Source organism: Mirounga leonina, unplaced genomic scaffold (genome assembly GCF_011800145.1).
Source record: "Mirounga leonina isolate KUSES-001 unplaced genomic scaffold, KU_Mleo_1.0 Mir_176, whole genome shotgun sequence".
Lineage (NCBI taxonomy): Eukaryota > Metazoa > Chordata > Mammalia > Carnivora > Phocidae > Mirounga > Mirounga leonina.
In genome coordinates, this window is record NW_023270454.1 from 24698784 (window position 1) to 24714620 (window position 15837).

Consider the following 15837-nt stretch of genomic DNA (forward strand, 5'->3'; position numbering starts at 1 on the left):
TATCCTCATTTTATTTATTCATTAAATAATACTTACCGAGGTTCTTTTATGTTATAGTTAGGGAAACTGAGGCTCACCAATTTTAACTAATTGCCTAAAAATTACATTTGTAGTGACAGTTGGAATACAAATTAAAGGACTCTGATTTTATGATCCATTGTTGTAATTATTAACATGATACAAAAGTGACTATATAATGACAAAATCTTAGGAAAGAGAAATACAAAATGTATGTGAATAATAATTTTACATTTTATATGGCTGAGGCTGTTTTTAGAATATGAGAATATTTAAACTAGAGAATTATAAGTATATGATTGTTTAATGTAGTTGAGTTTCAATATGAAGCATTCTAGAGAAAGCTTATTAACATATTTCTCAGATAATAGCTTTTATTAAAATCAAAATCATGTGGGGCGCCTGGGTGGCGTCTGCCTTCGGCTCAGGTCCTGATCCCAGGGTCCTGGGATCGAGCCCCGCATCGGGCTCCCTGCTCCGCGGGAAGCCTGCTTCTCCCTCTCCCCCTCCCCCTGCTTGTGTTCCCACTCTGGCTGTGTCTCTCTCTCAAAAAAGAAATAAAATCTTTAAAAAAAAAAAAAGCATGCTTGGCAAAACATGATTTTGATTTTATTTATTTTTTTATTTTCATTTTTTTTTAAAGATTTTATTTCTTTGACAGAGAGAGACCCAGCGAAGAGAGGGAACACAAGCAGGGGGAGTGGGAGAGGGAGAAGCAGGCTTCCCGCTGAGCAGGGAGCCCGATGCGGGGCTCGATCCCACGACCCTGGGACCATGACCTGAGCCGAAGGCAGACGCTTAACGACTGAGCCACCCAGGCGCCCCTTAACAAGCATTCTTAAATGAAGGGATTGGACGAGAGTAACTAAAGATAATTTATTAGTTCCCTCTTAGCTTACCATTTGAATATCAGGCCTAAAGACATTACAGCCTGGATGAGGTCAGACAAATAGGTAATGGAAAAGCAAAGACTGTAACCCTGTTCTCTGACCAAAAATCTTTTGTTTTCTTTAACAAATCAAAGTTAACATAATACTTATATTTTGTACTTTAGCATTATACATTTTTATGAGACAATTAACACCTCAAATAACTCGGCACTCTAAATTAATTATGTTTATATTCCATTGGAATCATTAGAGGTAGTTAGCTCATCAAAATCTGGTTTTTTTCTTCCTCTGCTGTTCCTATTTTCAATTCAGTATCAATCTATTTCATACCCTGTCTATCCCTAGAGCAGCCTTCTGAACTCCTAACCCATTTGTAAGACATAACCTCAACAGGACATGATACACTGCTTGTGAGTTTTACCTGTTGTTATCCATCTCACTCTTCTTTGTGCCCCTAAATATGCCCATAAATCTTTGCCCCACTATTTGGGCACACTCAAATCCTGCCCTATGCCCTTTGTAAGCCACTAAAAAAAAGTGTCAATGACTATTGTTTTCATCTGTCCTATAGCAAGTAACATAGAACCTTGCAAATAAAAATAAGTATAGTTTATTAAAGTTTATTTCAATTTACATCAATTCTATATTAAGTATTATTTGATAAATTGCGTATTATATATATAAATGACTTGAAGAGGAATGCATCATGATTGGGAATCTGAAAAGACCATCTATAGAATTATTTTGCTTTATGAATTGGTGTCTTTCATCTTTTAAGGTTTCATCTTTGTTTTAAATCTGTTTGAAGAGTTTTTATAATGCTCTGAAGGCATAGAAATTATAAAATGATGTGTGTGTTAAATATACAGCACTTTTTTTGGGAACAAATGCTATTTTATCAAGTTATGAGAGAGTATGATATAAGTTGTTGATTAAAATTCATTTAGTCTGTCATCTGACTGAATGTACTTAAAAAAAATCTTTGACATGTTGATCAGTATAAAATTGATTTAATCTCAGCTGAAACTTAAGTTCAGCGTTAGTCATGGATAATTACTGTCAGAAAGGGTATGTTCTAGCTATTCATTTACATAATATGAGCTTTCTTTTGGATTGCATATGAATTAATTAAATTTCCTTTAATTGTAGCAACTACATTCAATATGCAGCTTCTAGCTAGTTCATTAACTTCTAGAAAATGACCAATATCCTAATACAAATCTCTGAACTGGACTACAGGCTTTGAGAGGAAAAAATTAAGAGGAGAGATTCTAAGAAAGTAATTCACCAACCTAGATATATGAGAAATGACTTCATTTTTAGCACAACATTCCTCCCCAAAAAGATAACTACTGATTCAGTTAGCCAACTCACTTGTGACTAAAATGTAAAATGATCAGACTCTCAATAAACATTAAACTCATTCTTTGATAGTAAAAAATTATTCTCTTGATAAATCTTAAACTATTTGATAGCAAAAAAAAAAACAACACACACACAATTTAGAATTAGATAGTAAGAACACAAAGAAAATATAACGTATGAAATTATACAAAATACAAGTATGTGAGTCAGATTCCTGAGAGTCACATCTTGGACTCTATAAACATTAGATCAACAATTGGCATAAATACTGGCATAAGGTTGAGGAAAAAGATTTTCCAAATTGAAATCAGTCATTATTTTATGGTCACAATTGACGTAACTTTGGACTTTTTTTAATGTATTGCATTGAACATTAAAAAGCAATAATGCCAACAGAAAAATTTACCCAGTATTATATTCACCTAGCTAATTGTTTTTCTTTATCTTTTCTTAGTTGCTTCTAAATACTTGCATTATTTTATGTTTTTAATCATAGCATAAACTTCTCATCTTTTCCACTTAAGAACATTGCCTAATGGTTTACCTAGGCTTTTTCTTTGTGTTATATTTATTTTAAATATAAAATAGAATTTCAATAAATCAAAGACCCTAAAGTATGATCCCATCATCACATGAGAACTTGGAAATATAAATTTTGGGCTACATATAGTCCAGATCTACTGAATCAAAAACTCTGAGGTGGATTGAAGGCAGAATCAATGTTCTAACAACTTCTCTAGGTCATTTTCATGCATGCCAAACTTCAGAACTACCACACTAAATATATTTTATAAAATTTACTAAAATATTTCAGTGAGTTATCATATAAAATAACACTGCATGGGGAAGATTTGTTCAGTAAATTATGTATCTTTTTATTTCTTTTTCTTCTTTTTTTAATTTTATAGATTGTGTTCTCAACAATTGGAATGTGGTATCAAAGAGTTCAAATATTTAAAAATTGGGGCGCCTGGGTGGCTCAGTCATTAAGCGTCTACCTTTGGCTCAGGTCGTGGTCCCAGGGTCCTGGGATCAAGCCCTGCATCAGGCTCCCTGCTTGGCGGGAAGCCTGCTTCTCCCTCTCCCACTCCCCCTGCTTGTGTTCCTTCTCTCACTTTGTCTCTCTCTCTGTTAAATAAATAAATAATAACTTAAAAAAAACAAGTATTTAAAAATTGTTTTCAAGAAGATTTATTCTAATTCATACTGCTATCAAAAGATGTACTTTAAAAAAAACACAGTTGATAGTATTGGTCTTTTCTTTTTGTAATATTAAATTTGCTACACTCCATTTGGAAATACATGTATGTATTAAAGTAAAAGTACTGTGTAGGTTTCATTTAAAAACAAATAAAGTTTATTTTTTAAATACTTGTCATTTGTATATATCTGTCCTTATGAAAATTAGTCTCTAAAAAGGTAGTTATAATAATAATAATAACAACTAACAATTAAAAGAAGTTTTATATGTGCCAAGCCCTTTAATTTTTTAAAAATTTTTATTCTTATGTTAATTACCATACATTACATCATTAGTTTTTGATGTAGTGTTCCATGATTCATTGTGCATAATACCCAGTGCTCTATGCAGAATGTGCCCTCTTTAATACCCATCACCAGGCTAACCCATCCCCCCACCCCCTCCCCTCAAGAACCCTCAGTTTGTTTTTCAGAGTCCATCGTCTCTCATGATTCATCTCCCCCTCCGATTTCCCCCTCTTCATTCTTCCCCTCCTGCTATCTTCTTTTTTTTTTTTCTTAACATGTATTGCATTATTTGTTTCAGAGGTACAGATCTGTGATTCAACAGTCTTGCACAATTCACAGCACTCACCATAACACATACCCTCCCCAATGTCTATCACCCAGCCACCCCATCCCTCCCACCCCACCCCCCACTCCAGCAACCCTCAGTTTGTTTCCTAAGATTAAGAATTCCTCATATCAGTGAGGTCATATGATACATGTCTTTCTCTGATTGACTTATTTCGCTCAGCATAACACCCTCCAGTTCCATCCATGTTGTTGCAAATGGCAAGATCTCATTCCTTTTGATGGCTGCATAATATTCCATTTTGTATATATATACCACTTCTTCTTTATCCATTCATCTGTCGATGGACATCTTGGCTCTTTCCAGAGTTTGGCTATTGTGAACATTGCTGCTATAAACATGGGGGTGCACGTACCCCTTCGGATCCCTACATTTGTATCTTTGGGGTAAATACCCAGTAGTGCAATTGCTGGATCGTATGGTAGCTCTATTTTCAACATTTGAGGAACCTCCGTACTGTTTTCCAGAGTGGCTGCACCAGCTTGCATTTCCACCAACAGTGTAGAAGGGTCCCCCTTTCTCGGCATCCCCGCCAACATCTGTCGTTTCCTGATTTGTTAATTTTAGCCATTCTGACGGGTGTGAGGTGGTATCTCATTGAGGTTTTGATTTCCAAGCCCTTTAATTTTGATAACCCTATGAGAATATGGTATTATCCCCATTTTACAGATGAGGAAACTGAGTTACAGATGTTTAGGTACTTGCCCAAGGTCCTGAAGATTGTAACTGGTTGGGTTATGGTTTAAACTCTGGATCAGAATCTATGTTCTTAATGATACGATGTCATCATGTGGAGAGATGGTTTTAAATCAACAAGCCCAAAATATACACTAAATACCTAATAAAATTACTGTCATTTATTACCTCATAAATGTTTTCTTTCTTTTTTACAAAATATAGGTGTCACTGATGGTTATACACACACACACACACACATATATACACACATGCTTATGTGTGTGTGTATATATATATATATATATATATATATATATATCTGTGTGTGTGTCTCATATGTGTGTTAGTTTATTGACATTTTTTTACTTTCCAGTTAAATTCTCAAAGGAGAAAAGCCAAATCTGTCTATAAAAGTGTAGGGATTCAAGTTGATTAGTTTGGTTTTAGTACAAGACTGCTGGACACACCTACTCTTTTCTGATGCCAATGGAGATTGTTAAACTGAATAAGTAGCAAGAAAATTGAATTATTCATGATTTATTCATTTAGTTGAGAAATGTATTAGTGATTGTCCAGTGGCAAAGGTCAAAATAAGAAAAGATCAGCTGTCAGAACCCACCAAGAAGTTTTCAAGACACAATTATTTTCCATTCCTATTTCCTGCTGTATATACATACATGTCATTTCTCCTATCCAGAATTCTCTTAATGTAAAAGTTGACATTTATTTAACACTTACTATATGACAAGGAAGTGATTCCTGCAGATTATTACAGGTAGTACTTTGTACAACTTTAGGAGGTGGTCTGTAGTATTACCATCATTTAACAGATGAGACAACTTGGCACAAAGAAGTAATTTCTCCAAAGACAGAGCTAATAAATGGTAGAACCAGGATTTGAACTCAGGCAGTTTAATTTTGTGGATCATTTTCTTAAGGACCACACTACTCATTGGAGAGGGAGGAGAGAGCTACATCACAGGGGATTAGGAGGGGGAGAATGTTGAGAGTGTTTTCAAAAGGTCATCTACCTGTCTGATACAAGTCTCTTTTGCACGGAGAACAACTGAACCTTGATTATACTATATTTCTCTTAGACTTCTTTTTATTTTATACTTTGACATGCACATATTATTTAGACATATGACTACAAATGATTTTCCTCTTCTTTATCTTCAGGACTCCTAATTCAGGATGGCCCTTTGGGGTCTTGTGAAAATAAATACTGTGGTTTGGGAAGGCACTGTGTCATCAGCAGAGAGACAGGGCAAGCAGAATGTGCCTGTATGGACCTTTGCAAGCGGCACTACAAACCTGTGTGTGGATCGGATGGAGAATTTTATGAAAACCACTGTGAAGTACATAGAGCTGCTTGCCTGAAAAAGCAAAAGATTACCATTGTTCACAATGAAGACTGCTTCTTTAAAGGTAAATACAGGGTGAACCTAAAGTGTCACCCTCTATTTCTTTCCTTTTCTCAACTACTGCCTTTAAGTTTAAATTCTAGCATGATTTTATATCAGCAAGTATTTAAAAAGGGACAGGAAAAATCTGAGTTTACATCAATAAACAGTAAGTGTATAGAAATGTACACAGATACAATTCTGAATCTCAATTATGAGTACAAAGTTGGCCAAAATATGACTCAAATTTAATATAGCTTACAGCATTGCACCATATGGCTTCCCAATCATGGCAGTTATCTTAGGACACAGGGAGACCAATTCAGTCAACAGGCCAAATCCACCCAGTAAAAAGCACCTGGAATGGAATTGAGTGAATAGTGAATGCCAAGCCATGCTGTGATAACATTGCATTTCTTCCTGATTAAAAACGATGGGTTTCAGTTTGCACCACATAATTCAGATTATATGGAACCTGTAAATGCCCACTGAAATAACTCTGAAAAACTCTGCTAAATTTAATTAGTAAATCTGGGATTACAGTAATTTAAAAACCTAAAAAATATTGGTATTCACTTTCATGGTACTCAAAACAATTGGTTACTGTTTATGAAAAAGTACTGCTGAATTAGTAATTTGAGAAATTATTTTAACATGCTATATAAGTAAATAAATCATTGAACATTTCTAATGTCATTTATTCATAAACTTATTTTGTCTTTATTTGTTTCTACTGGAGAAAATATTTGCTTATTCATAGTCATAACCCAGACTGAAATACAGAACTTCCCTCATTCAAATAGGTTAGTGATCAACCTGATTTCTAGTCTTCAATTGATTCCTATCCCATGTTTTCATAATTTTCCTCAAGCTTATTTACATTTAAGACTTATCTGATATTCCAGTAAAATGACTAAAAACTTTCCTTTTTCAAACATGGTAGAATAAATAAAATATTATTTCCAAGGTGATAATAAAATGATACACAGAGTTTTTCAAATGTTATAAGGTGCAATACTCTGTAGTCAGTGTGGCTACTAGAAGCCCATTGATATAATTGAAGTAAAATGATAATAGTTTCTTTACCACAGTGAACTATGTGCAACTTGAATTCATGCACAGAGTATTTTATATCAGGTTCTCTTCTTGTACAGAAAGAATAGCAGTTGCTTTTGTTTCAGTTCAATTTATTCCCTTCTATCAAATCTATTTTACAAATAACTAAAATTAATTCTATTAGCATGTGCTTTAAAACTCATGAAAGTGTATTGTGTGTGTATGTGTGTGTGTGTGAGTATTTATTCTGTCATTTTGACATGAGATGCTATATTGGCAATACCGCTATATAAATAATATTCTATTAAGGTAATTTAGAAACATTCTCAAAATGAAGTTTTGTCCAACTGACACCCAGCAATCGATTATGTGGAAACATATGATATTAAATAGCATGTGAGAAAAAAACACTTGTGTATTTTAATGTTCAACTTTATTGCTGGATGCTTAGGCATAATGCAACTTCAATATGTATGTCAGTATGGACATAGATGAACTGGATATAGCTAGGAATTTTGTCTTCCTGTGAGTTCATAAAACAATGGTTTGAAAAACTTTTGTGTTTCAGACTTATACTGAGTATATTTATCAAATCTATGATTGTTTCAAAATACTTTCTCATCATATATAAGTCAAAATACTTTCTTATCTCATTATACGTAGCATTAAAATTTCATTTATATTATCTGGGTTAGTTACCAAGAGTTTACACATTTCTCAGGTCTCAGAATTTGTGTCTTCTGCTTATTTATTTTGGGATTTTGCCTAACACATATCTACCTCACAAAAGAACTTCACTTCAGCAGAAAGGAACTAAGTGATATACAACAAAACAATAAGTGGCTTGTCTTATGGGTGTGCACTTGGCCAAGTTTTAGGTGTACAACAAGATTCATTATAGCTAAAGGACTGACATGGTTGTGATGGCCAAAATTAATCCTTGTGATTGTGAACTTTATTTTCCGTAGAATGTCTGCAATTATATTGTTTCCAATAATGGTCCAATGGAAAAAGCAAATCAAAATATTAAGTTCAAGAACTGCTAAAAACCTATGTTTAATTAGATTTTTTAATAGAAAAAAATCAAACTAGATAATAGGAATGAGTTTTCCTCCACAAAAAAACATTTCGTGTTTTAGATCTAATAAAAGGTAATTATGCGGGGTGCCTGGGTGGCTCAGTCGGTTAAACCTCTGCCTTCTGCTCAGGTCATGATCCCAGAGTCCTGGATTGAGCCCCAGGTCAGGCTCCTTGCTCACTGGGGAGCCCGCCTCTCCCTCTCCTCCCCACTCGTGTGCTCTCTCTCGCTGCCTCTGTCTTTCTCTCTCAAATACATAAAAGTCTTTTAAAAAAAGGTAATTATGCAAACCTTAGAATAAAAGTCAACAAACAAGAACCTAGAGACCAAACCCAGGTTGCAGTCCACTTTTTTTTTTAAGCAATGTGTTATTGGAACAGAGCCACATCCATTTATTTAGGAATTTCCTTTGGGCGTTTTGCAAAACAAAAGGAGAGTTGAGTATTTATAACAGAGATAGTGTGGCCTGCAAAGCATAGAAAACATTTCGTCTAGTCTTCCCATAAAAAGTTTGTTAACCTCTGCTTTAAAAGATTACCAGTGCCTTAAAATTAATTTTTAAAAATATTGAAAGATCTTTTCTATATCTTCTTGGCTATGGTGGTAAATATAGAGACCTACTCATGTGTTCCATTTGAATAAAAATAAACACATACCCATAAACAAATTGATACATGTAAAACAGGAAATCTGAGTAAGATCAGTGGATAGTGTTAAAAATGATATCCTGGTTATGATATTGTACTATGGTTTTTCAAAATCTTACTATTGGTAGAAACTGGGTGAAGGGTACATGGAATCTCTATTATTTCTTTTAACCCCATATGACTCTACAGTTATCTCAAAATAAAAAGAGTAATGCAGAATAACTACTGGAAAAATATTAGCAAATACTTAAGATAATTTTAAAGAAAGTATGGTTTGCATTATTCATTAATTATTTCAACTTTAAGCTAAGTCTTATTTCATATATCAAATTTATCAGGTTTATGTTTGCCATTTATATTTAAACTTAATAAAATGAATTATATCTGTACAATCATGTTTATTGATTGTATTAAAATTAAGATTAGAGTACAAGTTAAAGAGATTTATATCTATATTTACATTTACATCTTTATATCTATGCATATATTTATGCTTATAACCATATCTATATAGCTCCCTTCTATTATATGTGTTAAATATTTAAATGCCTCTATAGTATGCTTAGCATTTACTATTACTAACTCTTAAATAGAGACATGGATTCACTAAGAATTTTCTTTAATGATTTATGATTTGTGGAACTATAAATGAAACATATAATAGATCTAGGAGTATAGCATCTTTAAATTTATTTCTATTCACATTTATGTGATTACAAAGAAACTGGCTAAAATAGGATATAGAATATTGTAGTATTTGTTTATTGGCATCAAATACTTTAAGATGATACTTGATATACGTTGGGGAGGAAAGAAGTTTTCTCTACTTTTCTAAATTCTTATGGCTGGCCTCATACTCAAATTGACATAAGACAGGTAAGAAGGGAAAAATAAATTTAATTACATACAAATAGGGCCCCATAAGTATATGAAACTCATTGACAGGGAATTGAGGTCTATATGCGTCCTGAAGTAAGAAGAGGGTAAGGGTCTGGGACTTCAAACTGGAGAAGAAAATTCACAGGGAGATGGAAGAACTAAGGTTTGGTAAGCAAATGTTTGCCATGTCTTGCTGAGAAGTTTTCCTTATGTTAAAAAAAAAAAAAAGTTATCTTAAGTAATAACTCTCTTCTAGGTATAGGCCCCCTATCTAAATTCTTTTAGACAACTATGGGGTGGGGGTACCAAAAAGCTCTTCTTGAGTCTGTAGGGCCTTTAATGTCTTCAAATAAGATTGTCTGGAAATAATCCTCATGCCAAAGCAGCACATTCTGAGGTGAACTGTACTGAACCCCATCACATAGCATAAGACATTCTATTTTTGTGTAGTGTCTAGCTATTTCTTGTGATGGCAGTTTTGGCTTAAAGTCATCTCCCATCCTCACTCCACCCCCAAAGGACTTCTAACTTCTGCAATTCACATCACTAATAACAAGTATAATTTTCTCTCACCCTGACTCCAGGTCAGTCTATCTTACACAGCAGAATTTACTCAGAGAATAAATAGAAGCTAGAGTAAGAAACTCAAGATACAACCTATGCCAAAATGAATAAGGAATTAAACCTTTTATGAGAAAGTCAATTGAACAGAAACCTTTTGCCATTTATTGTGCTGAGAATAAAACTGCCATAAAAGCAAATGTTCTGTGCACTTAATTGTTCATCACAAACAATAACAACTTGGGAAATATGGTTTTTATGGCTATGTGTGCACTATTTGAATGAGATCTGACATTGTGTTCTTTTTCTTTGGTATAATCTGGAGAGACTTTCATATTCCATTTTTTAATTGGTTCTTTTACCTGATTTCTTTTTAAAGATGGGACTCATAGAACTTGGGCTAGAAAACTAAGCTGCCAATGACACAATGATATTTTAAAATATAATAGTAATTTCTGTGTTAATACATGTGGGATTTTAGATTACCTTTTTATTTATTTTTGAAGGGAGGCTTTGTAAAGCCTCTGTTTTATGTCTAGTCTTTTATGCCATTTCATGAAAAATAGTAATCTTGATAAATATTTAAACTTTGGAAAATAACGAACAGCTATTTGTTTTGGTTTGGTTTTTGGTCAGTATTAGCCAAGTGCAGGATGGTAGTGAAATTAATAAATTGGTCAACTACAAATATGCATTAACTATTTAAGACCATAATGCAGACACAGAAACTCTAGGTCTCTTGAATGCCCTCAGTACACCCAACATTAAAACCAATTTGATTAATCCCCAAAGTTTGGGTGGATTTACAGTAAAACTTCCTGAATTTGGTGATATAAAATTGATTGTGTTTCACTTTTAAGGTTTATCTCACATTTAACGTTTAATCAAAGTTAACAATATAGTTTTGTTGCCACTCTAATCAAAATATGAAATATAGAATTCTATGTATTGCTCATTACATCTATAGAAATCATTGTAATGTGTGCACTCAGAAAGTTACCATTTGTTATTAAAATCATACCAAATGTTTATTTCTCCTCTGATTTTTGAAAACTCTGTAACGGATTCTGTAAACATTACATATTACATGGACTTACTTTCCACTTATAGATAGATAGTAGATAAATGATAGATTTTACATAGAATATGAAAAATGATCCAAAAGAAAGAGATTTAGATACTGACTACTTAACAAATGCATTAAAAGATATTACCGGAAAGTACTGGTTATAATAATAATACATTGAATATTATTTATTTCAAAACACTTTCATAAGTATTATATTATTGTTTCATCATAATAACAAGCCAATGTACTATAGAGAAGGCAACAAGACTAAGATTTTAAAAATGGCCTGCCAACACTTGCATAGCAAGTTAAGGCTACTGGGATAAGAACCAAGAGATTCTGTCTTCTCCTATAGTGCACGTATGTTCCAAATATTCTGCTGAAATATGTAATACCATGATATCTTGCTTGCTTATGATTTTTAAAACTTTACTTTCAATAGTGATTTCCACGAATATGTGACATTATTTAGAAACATTCTTGCTCACTGCGGTATTTTAAATCATGCATTTGATACAGTTCTTAGCCAACTGAAGAACATAGTAACAGATAATAATTATTTAAGACTGTAACTTTTTGGGCGCCTGGGTGGCTCAGTCGTTAAGCGTCTGCCTTCGGCTCGGGTCATGATCCCAGGGTCCTGGGATCGAGGCCGGCATCTGGCCCCCTGCTCGGCGGGAAGCCTGCTTCTCCCTCTCCCACTCCCCCTGCTTGTGTTCCCTCTCTCGCTGTGTCTCTCTCTGTCAAATAAATAAATAAAATCTTAAAAAAAAAAAAGACTGTAACTTTTATATAATAACTGTGAACATTTGATTTGCAATAAATTCTCAAATTTGAATCTGTAAAGCCACACATATTTTCTTTTTAGTCAAAAGACTCTGCTTAAATTATTATATAACTGAATTTTCCAGGTTATAATAGGCTAATTTATGGTAGTAAATTTTCTGATTGTCGATAAGACTACTTAAAAAATAACTAACTTGAGTTTAGAAATATATTTATTATTAGTTTCTTGGTTGACATTTGAGAAGCTATCTTATAGTCACCTTCCTCACAGATTTATTTTAAGCTGATTTTTCTTATCTTAGGCTGTAAATAGAATATCTATTAGATATATGACAATATTACTTTACTTCCCTACACCCCTGCAAAACCCCTAAAACTTTAGAGAATAAGTGCATTTCTTGAAGCATTTAACTTTTGTCAAATGTTCCCATTTCTTTCCCCTCTTATGAGAACTAAATTTAACATTCAAATACATGGATAGTCTTACTTTGTTTTTATATATTTTCATGTGATATCATTTTTCTTCAGTTTCAAGTTATAGAATAAATATTTTAGTTTAACATTTTATTTCATGTTTTCTATGGGTGTATGAATATTCCATTAACAGTTATAAGCACTATATTCAATAGTGACAGAAAAATGAGAACACTTTATACATTTTATTACTTCAAATAATTTTTCTTCTCTCTTGAGACTTTAAATATTATATCAGTCATTACCTCTCACTGACACCTTCACTTATCGTGTTTATTTTCTCAGTATGCTATTTTCAAATGCAAAATGTGACATTCTGTAACTTACAAAGTGAAGAACATTTTATGGAACCATTGTTTTTTAATGTAGTTAAAATTTCTTTAATATTTCTTTGCAAAAATAGGATAATGAAAATCTTTCCATTGATTATACTCAGCATATATAATTGGGACTAAAATGTTCTAGAAAATGCAATTGAAAATTTTTCTCTATTAGTCTGATTTATATTTCACTTTTAAAATCCTTTCTGGGGGTGCCTGGGTGGCTCAGTCGGTTAAGCATCTGCCTTTGGCTCAGGTCATGATCCCGGGTCCTGGGATCAAGCCCCACACAAGGCTCCCTGCTCAGCAGGAGCCTGCTTCTCCCTCTCCTCTCCGCTTGTGCTCTCTCTTGCTATGTCAGTCACTATCTGTCTCTCTCTCAAATGAATAAATAAATAAATCTTAAAAAAAAAAAATCCTTTGGGAGGGGGTTGTGCCTGTGTGGCTCAGTCGGTTAAGTGTCTAACTCCTGATTTCCACTCAGGTCATGATCTCAGGGTCATAAAATCGAGCCCTGTGTTGGGCTTCACGCTGGGTGTGGAGTCTGATTAAGATTCTCTCTCTCCCTCTCCCTCTGTCCCTCCCCTGATCTCTTGCTCTCTCTCTCTCTCAAATAAATAAATAAATAAATAAATAATAAATAAATAAATAAATAAATAAATAAATAAATAAAAGAAATCCTTTCTGAAGTGTGTCAATAGATACTTTAGAAGACATTTGAAAACCTATTAATAATAAAAATTTAGAACCAAATGGGAAAAGTGGGAAACTTTGTGGTTATCATCCAGATAATTATGTGGAAAAAATATTTGTAGGTAATCAATTGAAGAAAGGAGATTTGGCATTTTCCAGCACAATATAAGGCTAAGGTAATTAACAGTGCTGCTCTTTTGGTTAAGCAAAATATAAGGAACTTCAATTAATAAAAATTCAAATTAATTTGATACAATAATATGCAGTTTGTTTTTAGTTCAAGACACCACATCATCTAGCTATAAATTACTTACCAAACTCATAGTTACGATAGAAGGTGGTGTGTACTCAGACAAATGTGAAGCATTTCATGTGTTCCCCTATGTGATAATCACTTTAAAGATTTGTTTCTACATGTTTCTTTCACAATATGTGAATTTCCAGTGATTTGTATAATGTCTCTCTAAAAGTCTCCCCCCAAAATCTAGGCATGAGTTGTGATTACATTTTGTCAGTATTTTTTTCCTCTTGATGACATCTAAAGAGATGTTGAATAAGAATTCATTAGTACAGAAAAGCAAGGTGTAAGTCAAGAGGTCAATTTGTATCTAATTGTAGTTGCCGAAAAGAGAGAGAGATGATGGTGGTTTGAATCAAGGTGACAGAAGTGCCACTGGCAGTACAAAGTTGTCTGACTATCTGACACACTTCCCTGTGGCGGGGACATGGAGTTTGTGGGAATTAAAAAAATATAAGCTAACCTAAAAAAAACCTTGAGGAGTCATTTACGGAAATGTGAAACACTGGGGACTCACACTTTTGAAAGTGGATGTGAGGAGAAAATATATACATATCCATACGCATTTAAGATTAGTTAAATTTAAATCTCTTTTAGACAAGCAAGGGAAAATGCCATTTATTCAGTTGGATATGTGTCAGGAAATCAAAGAAAAATTTGGAGGAAAGTATGTACATATAGGATTTATAAGTATATTAATAGAGAGACAAGGCAAAGGACTCCATAGTTGAGATGAGCAAGAGAAGGAGTGCATGTTGGGAAGCAAAGAGTGCTGGGGATAGAAGTCTATTGCACTTCAACCTTCAGAGATCAGGAGATGGAGAAGGACAAGTAAAGCAGACATATACGTAGTCTTCAGTGATAGGGGAGGAAAACCAAGAGAGTATAGCTATATAGAAGCTAATTAAGGAAGTTTTCATGGAGGACAGAGTAATGAGCTGAACTAAATGTTGCTGAAACCAAGTATGAAGGAGATTAGGAAGTGACCTTTGATTTGGTTAACTTGGGTAAGAGAGTTTGTGAGAGAAAATAGGAGCTGAGGAAGTAAGATAGCAAGCACTTTCCAGAAAGCTCATTGGAAAAGTGTTTCTGTAAAGAGAAGCAGATATATGTGTGGATATGTAGTGCAGATATACATAGTGATCAGGAGAGAGAGACATGTGGATGGGAATAAGAGAACAGAGAGAGGAAAATTTATAGGACAAAAGAAAGTGGAGATAGTTGTCAGAGCAGAACCATTGGATAAGTCAGAGGGAATGGGATCCCATGGACAAGAGTTAGATTTGACTTTAGATGAGGGCATGGATTCTTCATCCATTAAATAGAAAAGGATTAGAAAACTAAGCACTTTGGGGTGCAGGTATATGGACCTATTTTATGATGTAAAAGTGTGTTGTTCTTATCTGGTTACATATGTATATATGCATATACATTCAAATGTAGAGATGCAACCAGATAAGAACACATTACTTCTTATATATTTCATATGTTTCTTATAAGAAGTAAGAAATGAAGCATCAGTTGAAAGTGACAGAGGAAAAGGTTTTGGAGATTTGAGAAAAACAAACAAAAGAGTTTGTGAAGGGCACCTGGGTGGCTCAGTTGGTTGAGCGACTGCCTTCGGCTCAGGTCATGATCCCAGGGTCCTGGGATCAAGTCCCACGTCAGGCTCCCTGCTCTGCGGGGAGCCTGCTTCTCCCTCTCCCACTTCCCCTGCTTGTGTTCCCTCTCTCGCTGTGTCTCTCTCTGTCAAATAAATAAATAAAATCTTTAAAAAATAAAAAAAAA

The 15837-nt window shown here is 33.8% G+C and overlaps 1 protein-coding gene across 3 annotated transcripts in view; it reads left to right on the forward strand.

Annotated features, from left to right (window-relative positions):
- The window catches only part of FSTL5 (follistatin like 5), a 684607-nt gene that overhangs the window by 188177 nt on the left and 480593 nt on the right, over positions 1 to 15837 (forward strand). For all 3 annotated transcript variants that reach the window (XM_035022792.1, XM_035022794.1, XM_035022795.1), the window contains exon 3: positions 5965 to 6213. In XM_035022792.1, coding sequence (XP_034878683.1) covers positions 5965 to 6213 — 249 coding nt within the window. The remainder of the gene's footprint in view (positions 1 to 5964; positions 6214 to 15837) is intronic.